At 38.5% G+C, this 25,778-nt stretch overlaps 1 protein-coding gene across 3 annotated transcripts in view; it reads left to right on the top strand.

Moving 5' to 3' along the window:
* The window catches only part of NME7 (NME/NM23 family member 7), an 88,692-nt gene that overhangs the window by 37,670 nt on the left and 25,244 nt on the right, over window positions 1–25,778 (top strand). For all 3 annotated transcript variants that reach the window (XM_066572080.1, XM_066572079.1, XM_066572078.1), the window contains 3 exons: window positions 10,230–10,294; window positions 11,091–11,159; window positions 14,850–14,951. In XM_066572080.1, coding sequence (XP_066428177.1) covers window positions 10,230–10,294; window positions 11,091–11,159; window positions 14,850–14,951 — 236 coding nt within the window. The remainder of the gene's footprint in view (window positions 1–10,229; window positions 10,295–11,090; window positions 11,160–14,849; window positions 14,952–25,778) is intronic.

The following is a 25,778-nucleotide window of genomic DNA, read 5'->3' as shown; positions in this document are numbered from 1 at the left end:
TGTTCTTAATGTACCCTATACAGTCCTTTTTCTCACACCACAGAGGGCTGGAAAGTCAGAGGACAGCTGCCAAAAAGCAACTGAAATTTGAAAGACAAAAAGTGTACCTTGTGAGAGCATTCTCCCTCCATACAACTGTAATTACTACCCTCAAAAACAAAGAGATCAGAATTGACTTCTCTAAGTCAATAGACTGTTTTAACACTCTGTTGTGGTTTAACCACAGCTGGCCACCAAACCCCACACAACTGCCCGCTCACTTCTCTGGGATCAGGGAGAGAATTGGAGGAATAAAAGTGAGGAAACTCATGGGTTAAGATAAGGACAGTTTAATGGGTAAAGCAAAAGCTGCATACATAGTCAGGTAAGTAGAAACACAGCAGCTGGAGAGGAAAGGAAATCCTGTGTGGCCTTCAGGGGGAAAGGGTGTTTGGCAAAGCCAGAGGCATGGAAGGAAAATCACGTGGGTCAAAGCATCAGAGCGTCTTCTGCGTTGGAATTTTGATTTGTGCTCTATAAATTTTCAGTATTGATATCTAAAAATAAACCTTTTTGCAATTTCCTATGCACTGCTGAGGCTTTGAACTTGGGTATCTAATTACCATGAATATAAGCTACTCATTACGTATTTACAATTACATAAAGTTTCACTTATGTACTTCAGTTTATATGGAGATCTAGTCTTTATTTCTGTAGAGACATTTGGCTGAATTAATGATTTGAATTTTGCTTTCTGGCCCTTTTCCCCAGTGTTTTTTTTTTCTCCAGAGTCTGTTGCATAACTGATTCTTAGAAGGAAAAATCTTCCTGGTTTTCTGTCCTAGAAGATGATTTGCTTTAATGGCAGCTGTAAACTAGGGTGCTTTTCAGGATATAATCTCTAGTTCATGCTGGTTAATTCTTGGGCACAATACTCTCTTAGGAAATGACTTTCATAGCTACAGGTGGTTTCTATCCAGTGATAAAGTAGAGGAAAGTTAGCGCTGGTTTTATCTCTGGCCTTGCTGCCTCTCTCCTGATGGACATACAGAAGTGTCTGGTCCTAGGCAGCCACAGCAGCACAGTCCAGCCAACCACAGTGCCCAGGCACCTGAGAATTCCTGTAAGCAGGAGTGTCAACATGTCTACCAGGCTGCAGAGGAACCCTGGCCTGGTAAATGGTCTTGGGGGACTAAGGTGAAATTTAACCTCAGCTGTCAAGAGTGCTCGTAATGCTGGCATCGCTGGCCCTCTAGGAGTGTGTGCCATGCATATCTCTTAAAGAAGTAAGGCCATAGCTATTGTGTCAGCTTGGTGTCAGCATAACATCTGTGGAGGATCAGAAAGGGGTAGGCCGTGGAAGGCAGTGTAGCCCAGAGCTCTGGACTAGACAGCTTTAGGGAGCTCCCTGGTGGCTGCTCCCAGTGGAGATGGAGAACTTCCCTGGCTGGCAGCAGTGAGGTGGTTGTATTTTAACTCTGAAGAGGCTTTGCAGAGCAGTCCAATTCTTCTTCACTGATAGCTAGAAGCAATCTGATGCAAAAGCAACCCGATGCTACTCCAGGCAAATTTGTTCTGACCAGGGCTGCATCAGGGAGACATGATGGGTTTATCCCCTCTAGAATCTGTTATCTGAATCTTCTCAGTGTCTTTCAGTTTCCTCCTCTTCTCCTGAGACCAGTTTTTAGTCAAGTAGGTTGGTAACTAGTAAGCACAGCTCTAGGATTGTATGGTTAAGTCATTTAACAATTTGAAGTTTTTAGTGTTCATCTGCGTCCTGTAATCCTCCTGCTTCTTGTGCTTCTGATACTTGAGACACAAGATCATAGTTGCAATCACATAAGCATTTTTTTTTTGTAATTCCTCTCATGTTAGTAGATCTGGAGGTATTGGCACTAGTGCTCAGAAGCCAAACTTGTAAATTCACCACAATGGGTAAACATCAGTGTAATGCCCTTAGGAGAGTTATGATTCGACTGCTTTGTGAGCAGAAATAGCACCCTATAGATCACTGGGTGGGATTAACTTCCAGTATTTTTATGTGTAACAGTTTAGTCATGTTTGCTGTAGGAAGTAGACTTTGGTATTTCGTGACAGGTTTAAAGTTTCTTTGATGTGGCCTTTAGTTCTTCCTTGGAAAATTAGCAGGCGAAAAATTTTAAAATAGAGATGATCAGGCTATAAAGACTGAGGTCAGAAGTGTGTAATGTGCCATCTGAAAAGGCTGCCTAGAGGAAAGGAAGCCTCTATGGTTTTGAGAGGTCCTAGGCATGAGACTGACTACCCAGACAGGTTTGCTCTCCTTGTATGTGTTAAGCTTGAGATTTTTTTCTAACATATCTGCTAAATTAAATCCTTTTTCCTCTTAATTAAAAAAGATACAGTGCTGTCTTCCACAGTATTCTTCAACTAAAGAAAATTCAAATCTTGTAGAAAATAAAAGGAGCAGGAATACCTTCTTGCCAAGTGAAAAAGATACTGTGTGGAAATGTGGTTTTAGACCTGTTCTGAGTGGATGATAAAACTTAGACCTCTTCTATTTTAACGTAGTAGCGAGTGGACAGCTTTAGAAAGTTGTAGAACTTTATATTCATTAACAAAATGTTGCATGACAGGAAATCATAAGAATCATATTTCCTTCTTTATGCAAAGGCAGAAAAATTCCAAGTGAGAGAATAGTTTGTAGCTCCAAAGACAAATCTAAATGTGACAAAAAGAATACCAAGGATGGTAGTTCAGTCTCAGGCAAGTACAGAAACAAAGTTTACTTATGTAGAATCTCAGGTGAATTTACTGTACAAGAGAGAGTGAGGAGAGGAGTGTAGAGCATGGGAATCCGGCATTGTAGTGGATTATCTGACTGCAGACAACTGAAGGACTGTCCTGACACACAATACACTTGTTGCTCTTTGAAAGAGAGAAGGCATCACTATGAAAATGTTCAGTTCACCTCTGTATAATGCTAAGTGTACTTACATGTGTATAGTTAGGAAATTGAATAAGCTGGAAAAGAAAAAGAGGATGGTATAGTAGAGATACAAATCTATTATCACTACTTATCTATTTCATAGGTTTTTCTCAAGGCAATTTGTATTCATTAGATATAAAAACTCTGGAAATTGTTAGCTTTTTTTTTACCCTTTTAGGCATAAGTCTGAGTAATTAAGTGTTTTTATTTTCAGGAGACCTAGAATTATAATAGGGTTTTCAGAAAACTGGCTTGAGAAAAAATGATGAGTGCAATTTTGTCATAAGTTATCTGAAAGTACATCTTCTGTCTGTGATAAGTGTGCAGATAATAGAAAGGTGAAGTGCAGATGCTGTGGAGTTTACCCCATTACAGGCAGAACCTTTCTTTGGATTTTGTCTACAAGACTGAGTGCCAAGTGGAAGGAATTATTTGTAGATAGAATCTGGAAGCGAAAAAAAGTAAATTGTGGAATGAACAAAAATGTTTGCAGATACTTCAGAGTGGATGGTTTGAGATGTGACCTCAGGGTATTCTCACATGCAACATGGCAACCTTAGTGCTGCAGTCACTAAGGTTGAGGACTAACTAGTAAAACACCGCTTTCAGCTGCAGGCATTCTTTTGCAGACAGACTTGCCCAGGGAGGACAGGTATTTTATGTCAAATGAAATGCAGTTTGTTTCTTTTGTTTTCCTTGAATATATATACTATGTAGGATGTTGAAGCATTTGGTGGTGTCTAGTGGTGCTGGGTTTTTTTTTGGTTGGTTGGGTTTTTTTCTCTTTAGAGAAGCTAGAAAAAAGTAGTTAAAGTGAAAACAACCTACTTTGCCACTTCATCACCGTTTTTTAGGATAAAATAGATTTAGCTTTCGTGAAATCAGTCATCCATACGCTTCCATCTGTGTTGTTAATTCTTTGCTGTAGTTGTAATGATGGATATTCCTTGCTGGGGCTGTTTGGTTTTGAAACCAAACCCATAGTGTTTCTTGTTTTACTTCTGCCTAAAGTTTTAGCACCTTGGCATTGGTTTCCCAGCTTAGACTGATTTTGGATTTCAATGACTACTGGGAAAGTGACATCTATTTTTTTTGATGTATGAAAAATATATTTTGTATTTAAATAGATTTTGGTAGGGGAGGAGGTGAACTGAATTTAGAAATCCTTTCTGACAGTCTGAGACAGGAAGGAAGAGGAGGAGATACACTTCAGAGTACCAAACAAATCAAATGGCACATCCGATCCTTGCTGGAGCTCATAAGTATCCTACAAGTGGAAAAAATGTATTTGCTGCTGTGTTCAGTAGACTTATAGTGGTGGTGTTCATATTACTGGAAATCATCTCTGTGCAGGGACGATGGTATTATTGTAAAAAAAAAAAAAACAAACATTAGAAATGAGTGTTTACTACTGCATTTTGGGATTTTCACTTGTAAAGGGTTAGAGAAAAGTCAATTCTAAGCATGGACCAAGATAGTGAAACTTCTTTTCATACCAAGAAAAGAATTTCATTCTTTTCATCCTGATTAATCAGGAGTGTATAATTTCATTGAAATCACTCAGTGGTTGATGGACATTTACCAGCATGTCTTTTGTGAAGGAAAATATGCTATATTGATCTCTGAATTCTCCAAGTATTCTTTTTCTAAAAGAAGGTAAAACAGTGAAAGATAGCCTAATTCACTTGGTTATCAATGCCTTTGTGAAAGTTCTTTGCTATCAGGAAACCAGAATTTTCCTTTAGTGGAGTAAATTGTTTGTTTAGATCTTTACAACATAGGCATCTGCATAGCTTTAAATGTCTCCCTGAATGTAGGATTGGACATGAGCACATCAAATTCAACGGGCTTTACAAATGAAGTCTTATCAGGCATCCTGGGCCAGTTCTTGTCAATATTGTCATTAATGGCTTGGATGGGTGAGTTTAGAGCATGCTTGCAATGTTCACACGTGGTATCACACAGAGTGCCGACTGAAATTTTGAAGGATGCGAACAGAATATTTCTGTGAACAGAACATCAGAACATTGATGATGAATTACAGAAATTATGTGATGTAAAGATGATGAAACTGAGTATAAACTGCATAACACTACTGTGGAGAAGGGATAATAAATGCAAAGATATAAAATAAAGAACTGGCAGAGTGTCAGTGAAAAGTTTGAGAAATTTTTGGTTTAGTGATGAAACAGGCACAATCTGTGTTCACTACGTACCCACTAGTTCTGCTTAATGAAAATCCAACTAATTTATCATATCCAATTTTTGGGCTCTTTGTTTTAAAAAGAACAGAAAAAGAGAGCAAAAGAATAAGACATTTAGCCAATGAAAGCTGTATGGGTTTAATTTATTTAACCTGAGATAGGTAGGACAGGGATATACAGCTTTCTCTAAGTACATTTACAAAATATGTGAATATTTACTAATTTAGCAGAAAGAAGATTTAATGTAATCATTAAGGAATACTTTGCAGTGTGTCACTGGCCTGATGTTTGGTGATGTAATGGAACCTGAAGTTACCAGAAATTTTTGAGAACATTTTAGAAAAATGAAAAAAATGTGACCATGCTTTATCTAACTCACTGTACCTTGAAGCAAAAGGTAAATATATTGAAGTCTCTTCTTTTACTACCCTTTTCAAATCAGAGTGTAAGGAGAAAGGCAAGATACTGGATCTGAAGACAGCCAAGGCACAGAATATAGGAATATATGATAGTCTTTTGCCAAGTGGAAAATAATTACGGAGCTTATAGTGTATTTACTATTGTTCTAGGAGAGTGAGTTGTTGAACTTTCCAGATTGGAGGGAATCGCATGAAGATTTTAACCTCCAGAATTAATTTGACAGTGAAATAGTAGATTAAAGTTATTGTTTGTAATTATAGGCTAACGCACATTCTTTTCCTCCTCATCACTAGCCTGGGAGGCTTTTGAGGTCCCCCTCTCCTTTGCTGGCCCAGAGTGTGTCACTCAGGAGACCCTCTGTCATTCCCTGGTGTGCCAGAGCACAGGTGCAAAAATTACTTCATATCCTTTTTCACACAGTAGACAGTGGGGCTGGAAGACCAATAATTATAGATTATCACCATGACCAAACTTTTGGGAGTCTAAAAATGGTGTATTTATGCTGCATAGTAAAAATGTCTAGAGTTGTGTTATTCCTAAGTAGAAAAAGAAGAAAAGAGAGAGAAACCTTGTTCTTCAGGGTATAGGTTGACCAACTGATAGGAAGAAGTGCACTTTTTGAGAACGACATTTGTCATTTACTTACTGCCCAGTGTTTTCCAATGTTGTCTGAAACAAAGATTAGCAAGAACTTCAACTGAAATATATTGCAGGGGGGCCAACTCTAAATCCCACTTTTCCATCTTCTAGAGTTCAAAAAGGACTTTGCTTGGAGTCAAGCCTGATTGTGATTCTCCGGAGTTTTGAAATAGGACCTTACCACTTGGCAGTAAAGAATCAGATTATTTCATTATACTATGAAGCAAAATTGCATTTCAAAATGTCAGAAAAAAACATTAAGTTAAATTGCTCCTTATAGTTAGTGATATGTTAAGCACCCAGTACAAGTTACTTTTAGAAGTATATTACTGGATGAGGTGGATCATCAATCTGATCTGGCAGGTTTTGTATTCCTGTCAAAAAAACCCTGATGTTTAAGAGGAATTATTTTTAATTATTGGAAGGATTTAGAAAAACGACATATGGAGGCTGAGATGAGGAATCTAGTTCTTGCCTTGATTTGAAAGCAGTCTGCTATCTTGCTGAATGAGCTTTTATCAGAAGAATGGCTAAATTAGGAAACAGGTCAAGAAGAAAGGGAAGAGAATGTAACATTCCTATTCCTAGGGCTGGTGGTTCATAGTGCACTGGGACTGAAAGGTCCCCAGTAGCACAGCTGCTGTGGCTCATTGATTAAAGTTAAAAGTGACTTGCATTAAACTGTTTTATTTTATCCCAATGCATAATTCTGCAAACAGTGGTAATATTTTTCAGTCCGATGTCTTCCCTGCTACTTTCTGTTTCTTAATGAAGGACAATTTTCAAATACTGTATGTTGTAAAGCAACCAAGTCATATAATATTAATGTAACTGATGAAGTCTTGGTACTTTATCATTTTTCCTGATTAAAATATATTGGAAAATTATTTCTGTCTATATTGGAAAATTATTATGTCCTGTACTAGGTATGTAGTAATATAATGCTGCCCAGAAGACAAAAAATGTGTGCCCGAGCTCCCTTTCTTTCACTCTTTTTTCTTGGATTAGTGTTAAATTCCTTCAGTTGTATTTAGTAATGCTTGTGATTCTTTTGTGCTTTGAGACTGAAAATTTATCATAACTGGTGCCTAATCTGTGGCTTTGATTTGTGTTCTTACTGTAATCACATTTTAAACATCCACTGACCCTTTTTGAAGGGTCCTTAGAAAGTTGTTTTTTCACTACAGATTTGGATTTTAAAGTTGAAAAGAACTGTTGAAAGCTGCTGAAATGGCACTCTAATTAGCTCATATTTTCCTGAGCCTTATCTGCCCCCAAAGAAGAGGATATGTCCCAGTTCAATCATGCAACTAGCTGAAAGCCTCAGACAGATCCCAGGCTGAGCCTTGAGCTTGCATTCTTCTATTGCTTGGGGATTGCCTTTGTGCTTTTTGTTTCTATTTTGGTTCAGGTAGAATTTGAAAGGAAAGTGTCCCTAGGAGAAATGATACGTGGATTGCCTAAACTGGGATAAGGCAGAGCAAGTCACTGGATCTGTGGATCTGCGCTGCCACTGGCAACTTGCTTATGCTCTGCTGCCTCAATTTCCACATCCTGCAAGTGGAGCTAACATCCTGCTTCGCAAACATAAATGAAATCTCATGGCCTTTCTTCCTCAAGGCACTTCTAATTTTGTGGGTGAGGTGTCTATCTGTCTGAATGGTGACAGTAAGGCTTTGGTTAAGCCTTTTGGATGTTGAAGACATGAGCAATCTGTCTGGAGCAACAAAGTGCTCTGCTGCTCTGATGAGTGAGAGTGAACTCAGAAATACAATGTAGAGGAAAATCTTGATAGATTTATCACAATTATTAAAGAAACCTTGTATTAAAGACCTTTATGCAAAATACATTCCTACTTTCATTTCTATTGTTAAAGGAGACTATCTCCTCTCTACAGAAGAGATAGGTCTTAGTGCCTTCAGTAGAGAAACAGTCCAGAAAGCTGAATAGAGTCCCCCTTTTATTCTCTTATACATGGATTTTATTTATAGGTTGCAAAACTGCTGAAGACAAAAGTTCTGTAAAAAGCAGATCTCCATAATACCCCCTAAGCTGATGTATTTTAATTAGATGCTCGCTGGCTTAGAGTGCCTATGCAAGTTGCCCATTCTTGACTGATAAAGTGTAAAATGGATATCTGTCAGGCAAAGCAGCTGTCTCTTATGTTTCTAATAGCTTTTTCCCTGCAAGTGAGAGTGACCATTTATCTGCCAGTGTCTTGTCTTCATCTTTGCTGGTTTCTGGTGAAGCAGTTGACCAGAGTGTTGTCTTTGAAGTTTGAGAATGAGGAAATGTTTATGCTGTGTCACATATTTAATTAGTTAATTAATTAAATTCATTTATTTATTCATTTCCTGAATGATTCCCAGCCAGTCACTTGATCTCTTTACAAACTGCCCATTTATCTCTGAAAACAAGACTGAAGGCTCACTGCCTCAGTGGAATCTGTGTGGAAGCATCTGAGCTGCTCAGCCTTTCCAGCAGAGTGGACAAAAAGAAATCAGAGCTCTGGGTTCTTTCTCTGATGTGGTCTTACATTTCCTGGGCAAACCTGTCCAACACCCTTCATTTTGCTGTTGCAATTTTTTTTTTTATAATCTTAAAAAATGGGTATTTTTTTTTCCTCTGGGCTCACAGAAGTGAACTTTCACCAAAACATGGTGGAACAGTATAGTGAGACAGGAATTGTATTTGCCTCTGCTTGTTTCTATGTTCTATAAACACAAAGCGCTGCATGGACTGAGGATGCACTGAAATCTCAGATATTCCCTTCAGTAGTTGGAAGATTTTTGGAAGAAATATGCAGTGTTTTGTAGAGGGAAAGCTTTTCTACACAAACCTTAGTATGAAAATACGGTAGCAAATACTTCAGAGACATGTTTGGTTTTTTTTTTTCATTTTCATTTGTAAATACAATTTTGAAAGCCTTTCAACCCTCAGTGTCATTTACTCAGAGCTTCCACTGACCTTTTAATGTGGTAGGAAGCTCCCCAGTCCTATGCCACAGGTAGGCTGTATCTCAAGCATGCTATAACTTCCATACTAGCTTTGTTTTATTCTCATGTCCTTTTTTTGTGCAGTGCTAAATATCCTGCAATTAAAAGACTACTTAATAAAAGGATCTGATGACCAGGAGTCACATCTGCTGTAATAATTCGTTACAGGGTATTCTTCTATGATTAATTCTTTTCTAGATAAATGTACAGAAATTTGTAGTTTCTCACAAATTGTACTAGAGGACAGGCATTTGTGTTCTATAAAAAAACAATGATTCTGTGAAATTCGCTCATACAGAGTACTGTGCTTGGCTGCCATAATCCATAATCTTCAAAATTGCCTGATCTTATAGGCACGGGCAAATCTAAAATATACATCAGTGGAAAATCAGTGGTTCTTGTTTTGTGAAGTTCCATGTTTTGTTTTACAATATCAGTCAGTCTTTGAGGATGTGTTCTGGAGAGAAAAAGCAAGCAGTATCATCAGCAATAGCATATTTGTGAGCTGTAAACTTTGAAGGAATAGGTTACTTTGCACTAATGTGATTTTCCCATAGAAGACAAGAGCTCCTGTGCTAGTTCATTGGCAACATTTGTTATCATCCTGCATTCTTTCTGGCTTAAAGTAGGACCTGCAAAAAGAAAAAGACAGCTGGTGCTCTGAATTGATGACTGATTAAGAATCAGTATTGCCAGTGGGTCTTCATTAAAAATATAAATCTTGGTCTTGGAGCAACTGGGTGTTTTGCAGTTGATCTGAGAAAAGCAAAGGCTTCACTAATTACCTTTTTTGGTAGAAATGCTTTTCAGCAGCTGCATGGAGTTTAATTATTTGAAACCATCAATGTGTAAGCTCATATAGAACATAAAGTGTGTGAACTCAGCCCTGTTCTCTGCTTCCTCTCAAGCATTACACAAACACTGTTTTTTCAGTTTGAGAATAAGCAGTATATTGGCATAATACCTTTCAGTTGTAAAATCTGCTTTTTGACATTGAATACTGTATTTTCCATGTTTCTTCAGGGCTTTCTGGAAAGATTATAAAAGCCATCCTCAAGGAAGGATTTGAGATCTCAGCTTTGCAGATGGTAGGTTTCCTTTTGTTTGTTTTATGATAAACAGAAGTTGGAGTAGTGCTGTATGCATGTCATAGCGGTGCACAGGTGTCTTCCTGCAGTATAAAACTCTTGTGCAGGCTGTAGCAGTGTTTTGGGATCAGCATTGTCCTGATGATATTTGTATTTTAGTATCTGACTGATCAGATAATCTGTTTCTGTTTGCTTGGTGACCTTGAGCCAAGACACTTCACTTCCCTGTATCTGAGTTTCCCCATAGTTAGCAGGGGAGGTAATTATATCTGTCTCTTCCGGATCAATTTGAGATATCTTTACAAAATGTACTAGCTAAGATTAATTAAACTATTTTTAATATCCTTCCTTAATTTTTTTAAAAAGATATATTTAGTATGAATTATGGGGAATGGTTTTAAAGGTACTTGAGGGATTTTGACACCCTGAATACCTCAGCAGTTAAAGGGATTTGGCACAGAGATTGTTCCCAAGAGTCCTGCCCTTCAGTTGTGGTGAAAGTCTCAAGATCTGACATTGTCCTATCACTCAAATCCCTATCACAAATGAAGAATAGTGCCTTTCTTAGTGGGATCAGTCAACGCTACATTGTCTACTTGTATCTGATGTAGAAAAGGTACTGTGTGCTATGTTGCCTGTGCTATCAATAAGTTGCAGACATGCTTCATATTACAGTAGTAAAGCCATTCCTTTTACCTAGTAAAAGTTAGAGGATTCTGAATGTTTGCTGGTTAAGAATGGCTGTCTATGTATTCCTGTTGTTTAATATATACTGGCTAACATTTTGGTTTTTTAGTTTAACATGGAGCGTCCAAATGTGGAAGAATTTTATGAGATTTACAAAGGCGTTGTCCCTGAATACCTGGTAAGCCTAAGTATAACAAGAATCTGTTTAAAAATAAAATATGCTCAAGTGAGGAAATTACCACATTTCTTATTGCTTGGGATTGTGATGTGGTTTCTTTTGTTGAACAGTTCTAGTCTGTTCTCAAATAAATTAATTCATTGTGAGAATTGTGTTATGTGTGTCATAATCTAACACAGCCTTTAATGGAAATTGTTCAGCCAAGGAATTTGTAAAATACAACAGAGTCATGTCCCCAGCTTCCCCCAGAAAAGTTATTTTATTGATGTTGAACTATGAGACTCTTCACACCTGCATCTTTATTTGATTGGATATTGTAAGAGTGGCTTGGACCAAAATACATATTTATAATTTTATTTACAATGAGGCTGCTGTGTTGGAGGCTATCCTAATGGCATCTTGAACTATTCTTTGGTTTATTTATCATATATAAGTCATTTGACTTATATATAAGTCAATCTGACTTTCATAAATATTCAGAAAATTTAAGAAGTTTGAGATATGCTGTAATCCCAGTGGACATCTGAGACTCTCTACAATGTTATGATTTCTTGTACTGTCACGTAAAACTTCCTGACTGCAGATAGAACAATGGGAATACAAGAAGATGAGCTTGTAGTTCTGGATCACCTTCTCCCAGAGGATTTTGGTTCATTTTACTCATAGTAATTTTTACTTTACTGTGTAATTTACTCATAGTAATGAGTTTAGCTTCACTGCTATGCTATTATGTTGCAAATTATCCTTAATTTTTAAATGGTTACATTATTGTAAGTTTTCTACGTATTTACTAATATTACTCTGAAAATGAAATTTTTATTATTTTTTTCCTCCTTTATGATTGTTCAGTCTGACTTATTTCAACAGGGTTTGTAGATTTGTCTTTAAATGGGTTAGGAATGCTGTTAATTCACTCTCAGATTGGGGAATACTCATAAGGCATCCTCTGAACATCATTTTTAACAAGTACCAAAGGGAGATTGGACAGGCATACTTGTGAGTATGTGGCAGAATTTAAAAACTGAAGTATCTGACCAGTATTTCAGGGTCTGAGGAGTCCTGTAGTGCTGCAAAAGTCTCTGCTTTGAACAAAATGTGAAATTCTCTGCCATTTTCTGCAGCTCTTGGGCTGCACAATCTCTAATCCTCTAACAAGTTGTAAATTTTAGTTATATAATTTAATTGGAGAGTTACTCAGAGGGGAAGATGACATTTAAACAAGGTAAGTCAATAAATAAAATGCATTGTAGGTGATGTCAAGAAAAGTGAGAATTTGGGGCTCCATCCTGCAGGTTATATGTGCTGGATTGACTCAGTTGAAAAGAAATCAAATTCATATTTTCATGCATTCAATATCTGAAAAGTAGGAAAACATAGAAAAGCTAATCATGATGGTAAAGGGTTTTGGAGAAGGCACACATGGGAACAGCAATGGATATTGCAGTGCAGTCAAATAGGAAAATGTGTTACAAAATAGGATATTGGAGAAAGAATATGACCACTTCTATATGTGACTCAGAACCATCTGTTTTGATCTAAATTTTATTTATCATTCCAAAATAACTCAGCAGAAAAGATACTAGCATCCAGAAATCATCTTAAAAAACTGTAGTTCCATTTCTTCTGGTTATTTCTTGTCAGTCAGATAAAGGTTTGACATTGTATTTAAAGTATTCTGTGAAAAGAGAAAGCTGTACAATTGCCCAGAATTTTAGCTTTGTTAGTATCTCCTATATGGGATTTTACATACTGTTGCTTAGTTTTTGTGCTGTTTTGCTTTTATTTCCTACTCTAGCCAGAATAGAAAATGGGGAAAAAGAAGTGAGATTATTTCAGCTCAGAATCCACTTTGTTAACCAAAAATCCTTGAGCTTGATCCACCTCCAGGAATGGTTCTGGCTGACCACAAACCATGCTAGTTGATGAATAAACTATTTGCCAGAGAAAATTTGATGTAGCTGTAATAGGTGCCTCACCAGACAAATGTTGTCTGCTATTTAGACTCAGCTCTGGACTTGATGAGGCTGTGTAAGTAGATCAGGCTTGTCTGACATAGAGCCACCTGCCTCTGTGCTGTACATGGTGGCATCTGGTCTTCAGGTCTCAGCTCTGTGCAGTAACAAAGGAGTCAGGAGTCACTTTCGTCATGTTGTTCACTGTTGCTGGTGGGATCTTTGTGCTGAGACAGAAACAATAAAAGTGGGAGGAACTGTTTACTGTTTCTTAGCAGAATAAAAAACGTGCCTCTTTGACCTGTTCTGAACAGAGGATCTGTTAGTGATAAAACAGTTTTTGGAATTAAAATATTTATTTATGTTGTAGAGCATGAAGCTAGTCTGCACTCCTTTCATGTCCTTAAGGAAGACTTCTACCTAAATTTCCTAGGATCTGGTTGATGATAGAGGCACTAGATAAAATTCAGAGAGGCACTAGATAAAATTCACACGTTCTCAGTATGGAATCCAGTATGAGGATAGTAGCTTTTGCAGCAGTGCTACTTTACTCAGAGTCATTGTGTATTTCTTTTCTGTCAGAATTCATAGAAGGAAGAGAAGGATTTAGTTGTAGTTTTCTTTCTGCTCTTTCGTCCACTCTGCATGCTTTGCCATGGTTCATCTTTGATTTGCCTGTGGCTGGTGGGCATGATTGCAGAACCTTGTTAGTCCTTACCTATCCTCTCTTACTTTCTGTGCATGTCTTGCCCTTTCGTCTTTCCTCGTTGGTTTTGATTCCTTTAATTGTCTTGATTCGTTTTACACTTGTCTGTCCAGATTTCTAGACAACTATGCAATTATAAGGCCATGATTTAAAAAAGGAAGTCAGACTAGAACATCAAAATAGATTCTTTCTGCTTGTGAAACCCATACCTCTAATTAACAAACTCCAAATTGGCACTAATGCCCAGGGTTATTTTGAGCTTATGAAAACTAAGACCCATCTTCATCACCCACACAGAACTCACGATGTCTCTTTACTCTCCTGGAGACTCCAGGGAAACAGATGATTTATTTCACCGTTACTGAGATCCTGGTATTAGTACATCACAAGAATATTGCCAGACCCTTTCCCTAACAGGTTGTGCCACAGGCACAGATACTGTTGGGTTGTGTGTTTCAGTTTCTGTAGTAACCTGTGAGGAAAAGACAGAGAGAACCAAAAGGCCAGGAGACATTTTAATGACTTAAAGGCATCAAATGAGTGTATATTTAAAAACATATAGGCTGTGTACTGTGCTTCTGGTAGGGAACACTGCAAAGTACATTGCTGCCTGTGGAACTGGCTGAACATAGCGTGATTTTTCAGGTTTAAAACCCAGCAAAGTACATTCCAGTGATTTAGTCTAGTTTGACAAGTTACGAGATATTACCTTGGAATCTAGGTCCAGATCAATTAAGGATGTACCTACAAAAGAATTTAAAGTATTGTGGATGCAGTTATATGCTATTCAGAATCCTGTTGAAGCTGAATATTCAATTTTTCTCAATTTCCACCTTCTAAACCAAGTAGCAAAAGGGAAAACATTTCTTTTGTGGTGAGTACTAATGGTATCTGTTTAGTGTCCTCACTTTCCTAAATGCATTTTTCTTAATTGTTCGTGTCCTGTAAGTTTGGGCCTTGTTTTGGGGAGAAATGCAACCCTTGCTGAAACCCAAAGAGTTCAACTTTTTTTCTGTCTTCTTTCTCTTCCAGGAGATGGTTTCAGAGTTGTGTTCAGGCCCTTGCATAGCAATGGAGATTAGACAATTCGATCCTTCAAAAGTGTTCAGAGACTTCTGTGGTCCTTCTGACCCTGTAAGTACTTTCTTGAGTGATAAATAAAGCATAAAAAATTGATGTGCTAAGTGAATTAAAATGTCAAAGTGTGGTATAGCTGCCACACGCCTGCTGCATTCATTAGAAATATGTCAGTATTACCTTATTATAAGAGGTCAAAAACTGACCTTGGTGGACTAATTTGCAAATCCTTTAGTAACCCTTCTGATCTTACCTAAACCAGATTATAAAATACTGTGATGACATTTATGTGAAAGGAAAGCTATCTAGGCAAAAATCTTTGTTTAAGAATTCACAAATATAAGAATGCAAAGCTTCAGAGCCCTGGAATGAACAGTTATTTCTTGTGGATGCTAGTGTGATCACATGTTAATTCACTTCAGTCTGTGGCATTCTCCTAAGATGAAACTGAAAGGAGAATAGATTCCTTTGATTTTTAGAAGGAAGCGAACAAAATTGTGTCAAAGTTCTCATACCTGTTTGCTTCTAGCTTTTGTTTTTCATTTATTGAGGTGTATAATTACATATGTGTAATACTGTGTGCAATTTGAAGACAGGTGTAAGTACTGTCTCAAAAAGTTTGCAGATTTCTGTTAAATAGTGAAGGCCGCTCTACACACAAGAAGGATGAGGTGAAAGGCACAATGGAGGCAGTGAAGTCAGGGCTTGTATGTTTTTCTTGTTACTATTTAATGTTTTAGTGGCAGACTTGAGGCAAGTCACTAATCTTCTTGGAAAATAATCACACAAATGAATGTTTAAAGGGGAGAACAAGTTATTCAGGATGTTTTTCTTCACATACAGAGTTTTCATTATAGAAAGTACAGATTAAAGGCATTATCCAAAATTTTATTGCCTTTTCTGTTTGGTAGCATTCAAATATTTCCCTACTGGGTTAGCCTCTTGTAAACAGAGCATAAGCCATTTATCTGACTTAGTTTTAACTGTAGGATGGTATATCAGTAGTAATGTACACAATATAGTGGTTTCAGTTTCGTTTCAAATTCCATGTTTAAGGTTACTGATCTTTAAAACATTCAAAGATACAGTCATTTTATTTGGGCCTATTACATCCTTTTCATGTGTCTGCTTGTTTAATACCTGATAAATTAAAATCAACGTATGCTTCCAAACATCACAGTGACTTTTATTTATGAAAGACAATTGTTTCTATATAAGGGGAATTTCATTGGTTTTCCTTACTCACATGAAAAACTAATAAATATGCAATGTGTGTAAGCAGCTATTGATGAGCTGAGGAACTGAGGGATGTATAAACTGATGGGTTTTCTGGGTAACAGAAGAAAACCACAGAGGAGGGAACTAATTTCCTGTCTCTCAGATCTCTTGCTCCTCAGTGACCTAGTGATGCCATTTGTGTTTCCCTGGTAATGGTTTCATGTCTGACTTGTGAAGTGAAAATGAGTACCTGCCCCTGCCTGCTTCTAGTGGAAGCACAGGCTGTAAGTTTTGGATGCTGACTTCAGAGCAGTTCCGCTAATGGTATGTTTGGAAGACAGGCAACTGTGTTATATTTCTCTGCACTGTTTTCTGTATAAATTGCAAATTAATTGATTCACTAAGCACATAAAGCCTATGTACAGTAACTGCAGAAGCTCTCAAGACTAATCATTGCCTGAAGTTATCTGTCTCTTCAGACGGTGTTTGTAGCTTGTCCCCGAGGACAAAGGGGCTAAGGTATCTTGGCTTTGTCATTCCCAACTGGAATTGCCAGAGAAGCTCGCACCTGCGCTTTGTGGTTACAATACTTGTCTAAAATAGGAGCAGCAGAAACCATAACAGCAGTTTCATTACCGAAAGAGGTTATATGCAGACCATGAAGATAATTTAGACTTGATTGATATTCTAGTGGTTAAGGAACATCTAAGTGTCATGCAAATAGTGCATTATCATTGAGAGATCTGGATCTCTTTATAGCTTGTCTTTTTACATATGCTAGATTCTGATGTGTGTGCATGGACTCATTTGGGTCACTTTTGCTCCTGTTAAAGAGTACCTTATCTGCCACTGAAATCATTGTCATTGCTTTCAAGGCAAAGTGCTATTTGAAGTGAGTGAAGGTGTTGGAATTTGACTTATATAATGAATCTTTGCCAATCACCTGTTCTGTTAATTATATCTTAAATACATAACAAATGTAATAATTACTTCGTGGCACATCAGATATCTAAACCGGGTGTGAATGTTAACAGCCTTTTCAGTCTGTTCTTGGTTTTACAGGATGTATAGGGCTCAAGAAAGAATTAGAATTCTTCTATTTTGAGGATTAGACTTTATTAAGATAACAATTTATAACAAGTGTATAAATGCTATTCACTGGAACTCTGGGCTATTTTCTATAAGTGGGTAATAGTTTGTTAGCACTGCAGGTCAGTAAAGCTCTCTGCCAAAAATACCCTTCATTATAAACCACCTTATAAATAATTTATTAAAACCTCCTCTGTGGTAGTAGGGAAGACAACTAAACTAACTAGTAGGGAAGACAACTAAACAAACAAAATAACTTGTTTGAGCCTCTTGGTAGTCATGTGTGAAGACCCTATCAGACCTGGAAAGCAGGCGATGGAATAAAGATACTTCTCTGGAAAGAACTGTGCTGAACATGCTCATTCCCAAAATTACTGTGGTCTGATTGAAGGGTTCAGTGTGGCAGATTTCTGGCTTGTGGAACATCGGTCCCCAGTAGATAGTACATGCAGTAGGATATATGCCTTTCTGCAGATCCTGCTGCTCCTTGCATCCTTCTTGTATGCTGGCACTTTTCTACTGAGTGTCTGCCTGGCTCACTGTACCCTTGGTGTGCTGCCAGCCTCTTTAATCACAGCTCATTCTTTTGTGTCATTGGTGGTCACACCTCAGGCCTTTCTGTAGTCCAGTTGTGATGCTTATTTTTGTCTTCCAGTTGCATTCTCTAGTCAGGTCTCGGGCTCCTTCTATGCCTTGCTCTTGGTGTCCCTCTGTGCCTCTTCCTCTCTGTCCTGGTTTGCCTCTGTGCCTAATATGTGGGCCTTGGAAGTGGAAGGTTCTCTCCACATCTGCTGTAATAAACAGCTGTTTAGTCTTTACTTATTTTTGCAGTACCCCTGTAAAAGGCCAGCAGTCATACTGATGCCCATCTTGAAAATGTTTATTTGCAATGTTAATAAGAGCTGTTTAAAAAGGTGTCTGAATGTCACAAAAGACTGCAGCTTTTCAGGGAGGGGAGGCATCCTCAGACTGCTATGCACACAAAACTATAAGTTTTGAAATGCTGACATCCAGATATTTAAATTACAAATAAGAATGGGGTTTATGAAATGACTTCAGGTCCCACTGATTTTCATGGTGTGTCTGGATCATTTAAGCCCTTTTTTAAAATACACTATCAAATCTTGCTACACAGGTTCTTAAATTACACATTTTTTTGCTGGATGTTATTTCACTGTGTTTCTATTGGTGGAGTTGAAAAGAAACGAAAAAAATTGAAAGGAAAAAATTTTAAATTTCACCTATGACAAAGAGGTAGCTGTTCTAGAAAGCTAGGAAGAGGACTTAAAAAGTTAATTACATCTGATTCTTACAGAACACGTCTTTTCAACTTTCAGTACACACTATTACTTGGAGGTAAAAGTTACTAACTGGACCAAAGTCTGACAGAAATGAAGTTGTGTTTCTCCTTCATTGTAAAGAAATGAAAATGCTTGGAGGGGTAGGGGTAAATGCAGCACAGTGTGCATTATGAAAAAAGCTGTTTTAAGGTCAGTAAGGAAGAAAAAGAAAGCAACCTATTCTGCATTGATTTGGCTTGCTTTAACATGGATTGGGTTGTAAAATCTGTAATGGAAAACCTTGGAACAAGGGGAAGGTGGCCAGGGAATCCTGTCACCACTTGAGTTTGCTGGCATTGATATTACATTTCACTAATGTTTGTATATTTTGGGCCTCTGGAGGCTTTTTGTTATTACTTAGATCTGAAGCTACAGCTTTAGTTTTCACATCTTTGCGCAGCTTCTATATTGAAATAACTGCTTGGTACCATTTTGTCATGGAGTTGTCAGGATGATTACTTAGTATTCATAAAACCCTTGAAAAATGCTGTAGAAATTAAGGTAGGGGTTTTTTGTTTTGGTTTATTTTAAACTTTGTTCATATGCAAATTAAAAAGTTGGTTATAATACATTATTCCAAGAGTATACATCAGCTACATGTTCCTGGCTGACTGCATCAATTTTAGTATTCCTAAGAGCTTTTACTTGGAATTGGCAGTACACTAAACGTGACTCAAGTCCCTTCTGTTGTGAGATATTATTAAAGTGATGGGGTGTGCTGCAATATTTCTGCATCCTGTGGACTGAAAGGGGATTTTCATACGCTTGCTTTAAATCCTAACCTGCATTCTTTTTACACTGGGGATTTGCACCTCTAAGTGTAACTGTGTATCAAGTCATTTGTACTTTTGCATGAAAGAGCTGAAAGGGAGATTAGATGGTTTAAAACAAAGCAGTGAACTGGAAGAGCTGGAGTCTGCTTTGCTCCATTCCTGACCTCACTGTGTGACCTTGGACAAAAAGTTCAATGTCTTTCTGCCTCAGTTAATCACATCAGTTAAACAGGGATAGCTATGAGCCAAAGAGCACTGTTGCTGTAAGATTTTTGTTTTTATAGACCTCCTGTAAATCTCTAGCAGTGAAAAACAGGTATATGTGAAGCCTAAAATGTTCATGTTCATTCCTAGAGCTACATTATCAGCACAACATTTTCATAGTGCATCATATAAAGAATAGTTCAGTGGAAGATGTAAAGGAATATAAAGGCTATTTTTGAGCTTCCAAGTACTTGTTTTCTGTTAATACCTCTATAGCTATTTCAATGTGGATTCTCCCTATAGCCTAGTGAGCCCTGATGAGAGTGTTGACAATGAAGTACATAATGTCTTTCGAGAGAAATAAGATTGTTTTAATCTAACTCTTTATTGAAGAAGATTTTAATATAATTGATTATCTGCTCAGATAGTCTGAGTCATGTAATAAAAATAAAAACTTTCATTCAGATGCAGACTGTTACTAGCTTGAGTAGTAAACAGACCAATCAATACCAGTTACAATACCCTGCTGTTTAAGCCAGCAATAGGAAAGACATGATTGAATTGCTTAGATGTTATTTAGGGTCAATCATCTGACTCTGTCCTTTCAGTTTTTAATTTCTACATTAATTTCTGCAGGTCTAATGAAAAAGTGTTCTAGACAGAGCTAAGGCTCTTAGCTGGGAGACAGGGTAGTTTTTATCTGTGGAGGTGCATTCTTCCCTCTAGTGCAGCCCCCTTTTTCTGAGCTGGCACTGCTGATTCCTAAAGCCCAAGGTATCTGTAAGTTCAGGACTTCTCCTGCCTTTTTCCGTGTCACCTGTTTTTGCACAGGCAGGGGATCTAGAAGAAAGGAAGTGCTGAGATAGCCGTGCTCTAATGAGTCATAGCTGCAATGTAACTGCAACTAGGTGTTGTCACCACTGTTTTAGACTGTCCGTATATTGGTGTATGATTTGAAATTTACCTCCAGCAGTATTACAGTTTCTTGCCAGAGACAAGCCTATGTCTGTGGATGCCAAACACTGCACCTGTGGCAGTGAATTGCTTTCCCTGGTTTAAAATGCATGGAGTCTGCACTGGCTGCACCAGGAACAAAACTCATAATTATTTGTTCTTCCTCTCAAAGCTCTGTGTAGCCCTGGGAGCAGCTGAGAGTCAAGAATCCAATAAGTAATCTTTACAGGCATGAATTCAGTGATAGTAAGTGATATGATAGTAAGTATGTCTTTTTTGCTTCTGAATATGTACTGCCGAGGTCTGGCAGGCCTTGATACCCACCCTACCCCTGCTGCCCTATTTGCTTTGATCACATGTATATGTCCTTTGTAGTGGCATGGATGATCTGCTCACAGTTTTGAAGTGACCATCTTAGAGCTGTGATTCTTGCCGACTGTCTCCTCCAAGCCCCTCTTTGCAGGTGATGGGCAGGCATTTGATAGCAAGAGGGATTTCAGCCCCAGGGCAATATGTCTTTGTGCAAAGATTAGAACAAAAATCAGAGCAGTAGTAGTGGAGGAGCCCTTTAGTGGCAAGTGGTTTGCTTTAGATGTGGCTTGTTGTTGCCACAAGGTTGCTGTCATATGATGGCTGTTCAGTGTCATGTGGAGCTGGAGCTTGTAGGCTCACTTTGATTCTTGATGGCTAGATTGAAATTTGCTGTTATTAGTGGTGACTGACAGTCTCCATCAGGAGACTAAATATTGACAGAGCCCTCAAGACATAACTCTACTTTAAATCCAGTATGATTGAGGCATGTTGGCAAAGTTACAGTTGGAAAAAAAGCGCTTTTATCTGCCACTCCTTGACTGCGGCTCCAGAGCTACTGAACTTGAATGTGTTATCAATGCAACTGTTGCTGCCTAAACACATCCTGGATGTGAGCTCACTGGACTTGAGTTCAGTGGTCCCAAATTTGAGTAATTTGCTAAAATAGTTAATAAAAGATAGTGCACTGTCTATTACCAGGGCCACTGCCACCACAGAGGCATGATACTGGAGTCTGCTGCTTTTGTCCTCTGGAGAGAAGGTGTTTGTGCCCTCTGGGAGAGGACTGAGAGTATATTAGCGTCTCGTTTCCAGTTGCTGCTATGCCTTTTTTTATAATTAGTTGACTACCAAAACCTCTCTAGCCTATGTAGTAGGGGTTTATTTTTGGAGTTTCTTCTGCTACGTGACATTATGATATTTTAGTATCCTCTGATGACAAGACATGTTTTAAACTGATTTCTGGACATTTGCAGGAAGTTACAATATTTTGTCAAAGATTCTGTATGTACTTCTAGAAAGTAGCATCAGCTTCAGAAGCTTCAGTGTTCCCATCTGCATTTCTGTCTTTCCCTTATGTCAGTCTATCTCTGGCTTCGAAATGTTTCTTTCAGGGTACCTCTCACCTCGTTCCAGGCTGGAATAACTTGCCCTCTTTTAACAATAGGAGTGAAACTTAACATGAGCCCAGAGACTGAAGGAAAGCAGAGCTGTGCCACAGAGCATTTACAGCATTGGTTACTGATCTTCCTTGACTTGCTGAACTACCATGGAGATCTCCTAGTTACTCTCCAGAATGGCTAATGTGCCAGGATGTCCTGGAGCTGGATGTTTGGGCCTTTCCTGAAAAGTGTCACTGGACTAGCCATTTTGGTAAGGGTTTAAGCTGCACCTAGAATATTTACTTTTTAAGAAAACTAAATTTTTTTGGTCAAGACCTTGGTACTGATCAGCTCTGCAGACGCACAGAGACATGTAATCTGATCTGAAATTACAAAGACTAATTGCATCTGTACGTAGGTGGGAATGAAGACTGAAAGACTGGCTTAGAAATCATAGAGGCTCCCTTTGCACTCAGACTGAGCACAAATCAAAGAAGTAGGTGTGTGTTATTAAAGAATTGGTTATTTTAAGCAGCTGTGATGAGCACAAGATTCTTATAAATGCTGTAAGTTACATAAATTTGTCTATTCAGCCTTGAGGAGATGGGTTTTTTCTGATTGCGCAGTGTTGGTAATAACTATCCATCTGCAGGTCTTGTTCTGCAAAATGAATGCTTCCACACCCTGTTTGCATTGGATCTTCCTGGTAATGTTCTCTTCAAGCTTTGAATAAATGCCATGCTTCACGGTGGTGTTACTGATTTAGTATCTCATACTGATGGCTCATATTTTATTTTAGAAGTGACCACACAAAGTTTTAGAAGTGCTTGCTTAGTTTCTTTCAGCATTTGCTTGGTTTCTGTCTAAATAATACAAAATCAATATATCATATCTTTGTTGTATCTCTGCTTAGGTATCTTAGATGGATTAAAGGGAAGAGTTTTGGTTCCCACTACTGTAGAGAAAGAGGTAGGCTTCTAACATAGCCGCTGATTATGTGATACCAGCCTAGTATAGACAAATATACAATGTAATCCTTCACTGCTAGGTTGATCAAAGGTAGTCTGCAGGGTTCTCTCCAGGACTTGTTTCTCACAGCTGCACTGGATTACAATGTGATTTACCTGGCCTGTGGGAGGGTTTTAATACTGTTTAAAAATAAGAGTATACCCCCCGCCATGAAAACAGTCTTTGTCAGTAATACAAATAGCTGATCATCAGAACTTTTAGGTTGTAGTGTCCTCCTGCAGTCAGAGGATGTCTGTCTCCCTTTCTTTTCATTTTTTTAGTATTTTTTTCTCCCTTTATTTTCCTTTACACTGTTCTATTTAAGTTTCTACTGTAGTTGCAGAGGTTCCTAAGAATAGATTAATTAATATATTCAGTCCATAAAGGCAAGGTAAGAGCCTTTTTGAGAATATGATGGTTCTGGGTTAAATTCTTGGTTGTTTTCTTTGCTTCCGTTGTGTTCTGTTTGGTTACAGCAGACCACAAATCACTCTTTTACCTTGGACAGCAATGTTTTTGATATATAAAATACCAGAAAATAAATATTCAGGAAAATAAACCAGCTTATATGTTCAGTTTTTCCTTGCAAAAAGGGAGCAATGTTTCCAAAAGATATGGCAAGTTCTGAGGTCATTTTGTCTGAGAAAGAAAATTATACTATTACTGCATTAAACAACTATTTTCCCCTTTAGTTTCATAGCACTCTGGTCACGGTGACCTTGTGTGTTTGTACAATACTTGATTTGAATAGATTAAGAGCGTTCGCTTACATGCATGCCTCAGGTTTTTGTTGACTGTAGATAGCCTTGTCCTTTGCTAGAATTTGTCCCAGCCTCTAGTTGGAACATATTGGTTATGTTGTGCTGTTGCAAATACTTCACATTATGAGGTAATATGAATGATACTTCATTTTTTAAAATTTAAGAAAATAATAAAGGTATAATTTTTACAAAAATCAAGGTAGAATGTGGTAGAACAGCAAGTGCTTTTTCTAGAGCTCTGTAGATGGCAGTTAGCAAGAGTCAATACAGAAAGCTGCTTGATGAAATTGTGCAATAGAGAAAGTTATAACCATGTTGAAAAAGGGCAGTAGAACAGTTAACTTTTCCACACCACTGATGCCTTAAGTTTTAGCTTTCATGTTTTCCAGATTCTGTACTGCATTAGTATATAACTCTGAACGTCATGTAAAATGTTAACAAGTTCTTCTCAGTTTAGTTAGACAAAACAATCTTTTTCCAGCCTGAGAACCAAGGACACTGTTACAGCTTCAGGCTCAAAAAGTATAAACAACGGCAGATTGCGGAGAGCAAACTGGGAGGATGGGGCTTCATAACCTGAAGCTGTTATGGGACAATTAACCCCAGTATGTAAATGGGCCAAAACTTACAAAAGTGTGAAAATGTGTGACCCGTCATCCATCTTGGGTGTAACCTTAGCCAGGCTCTTGTAGTGCCCAAGGTGTATTCTTTGAAGGCCTTTTTAATAAATACCTACTTTATTCCTTTAGCACTGTCTAGCCTCTGTTCTAGGTAGCCTCTCAAGGCATCACAACCATGATATGTTGTGATTGTGAGTATCCTGAAGTTGGCTGTAACTGTCCCAGAAAGTTTCATGTTTTTCAGTCAGCAAATTATGAATGGTAAATTCCTAGAAGTACATTACTTACTTTTCTCTTCTCCTTATCCCAGAGGACTTATTGTTCAGGCTCTGCTTGGTCAATACTATCAGTAGTAGAAGTAGTAACAGCCAAACAAGAAGGGAGCTGAAGATCACAGTGTATCTTAGGTACTCTTGATGATAAATTGTCATATGAGAGAAATAGGAGTTATGGAGAAGATTATTGTGGAAGGTATTGAAAAACACCTGAAAGACAATGCAGTCATTGGTCACAGCCAGCATGACTTTGTTGAGGGGAAAGTCCTGCTTATCAAACCCGATTTCCTTTTATGACAAGGTGACCCACCCTGTTGATCAAGGGAAGCCAGCTGGTGTAATCTTTCTGGATTTTGGTAAAGTTTTTGACACTGTCTCTCACAGGATCCTTCTGGACAATGTGTCCAGCATACAGCTGGATAAACATGTCATGGGATGGGTGAGCAGCTGGCTCACAGGTTGGGCACAAAGGGTTACAGTTGTGACATCAGACTAGTGACCTGTCACTTGTGAGGCTCTGCAGGGCTTCATCCTTGGCCCTCTGCTCTTCAACATCTTTATAAATTACTTGTATGCAGGGCTGGAAGGGACACTGAGCAAGTCTGCAGATTATATTGAACTGGGAGGAGCTGTTGACTCCCTCCAAGGCAGAGACCCCATGAAAAGACCTTGATAAATGAGAAGGCTGGGCAATAACCAACCATATGAAGTTCAGCAAGGGAAAGTGCTGGATTTTGTACCTGGAATGGGGCAACCCGGCATGTACAGAAAGACTGGGGAATGAGAAAGCAATGGGGAAAGCAGCGCCATGGAAAGGGACCTGGAGGTCCTGGTTGATGGAAAGTTGAACCTGGGCCAGCAGCGCCCTGGAGCCAGGAGGGCCAGCCCTGTCCTTGGGGCATCAGGTCGGCATCACAGCCGGGCAGGGGAGGGGATTGTCCCACTCTGCTCTGAGCTGGGGCACCTGGAATATTGTGTGTAGCCCTAGTCACAACATAAGGAGGGTATAAAGCTGTTAGAGAGTGTCCAAAGTAGGGTAATGAGGATGGAGAAGGGGGAAGCTGTATGAGAGGCAGCTGAGGTCACTTGGGCTGCTCAGCCTGGAGAAGAGCAGACTGAGGACAGACCTCACTGCAGTTACAGCTTCCTTGTGAGGCTGAGAGGAGGGGCAGGCACTGATCTCTTCTCTGTGCTGACCAGTGACAGGACTTGAGGGAATGGCCTAAAGTT

The sequence above is a fragment of the Molothrus aeneus genome, chromosome 2, assembly GCF_037042795.1.
Source record: "Molothrus aeneus isolate 106 chromosome 2, BPBGC_Maene_1.0, whole genome shotgun sequence".
Lineage (NCBI taxonomy): Eukaryota > Metazoa > Chordata > Aves > Passeriformes > Icteridae > Molothrus > Molothrus aeneus.
This window is presented reverse-complemented; position numbering and strand designations above follow the sequence as displayed.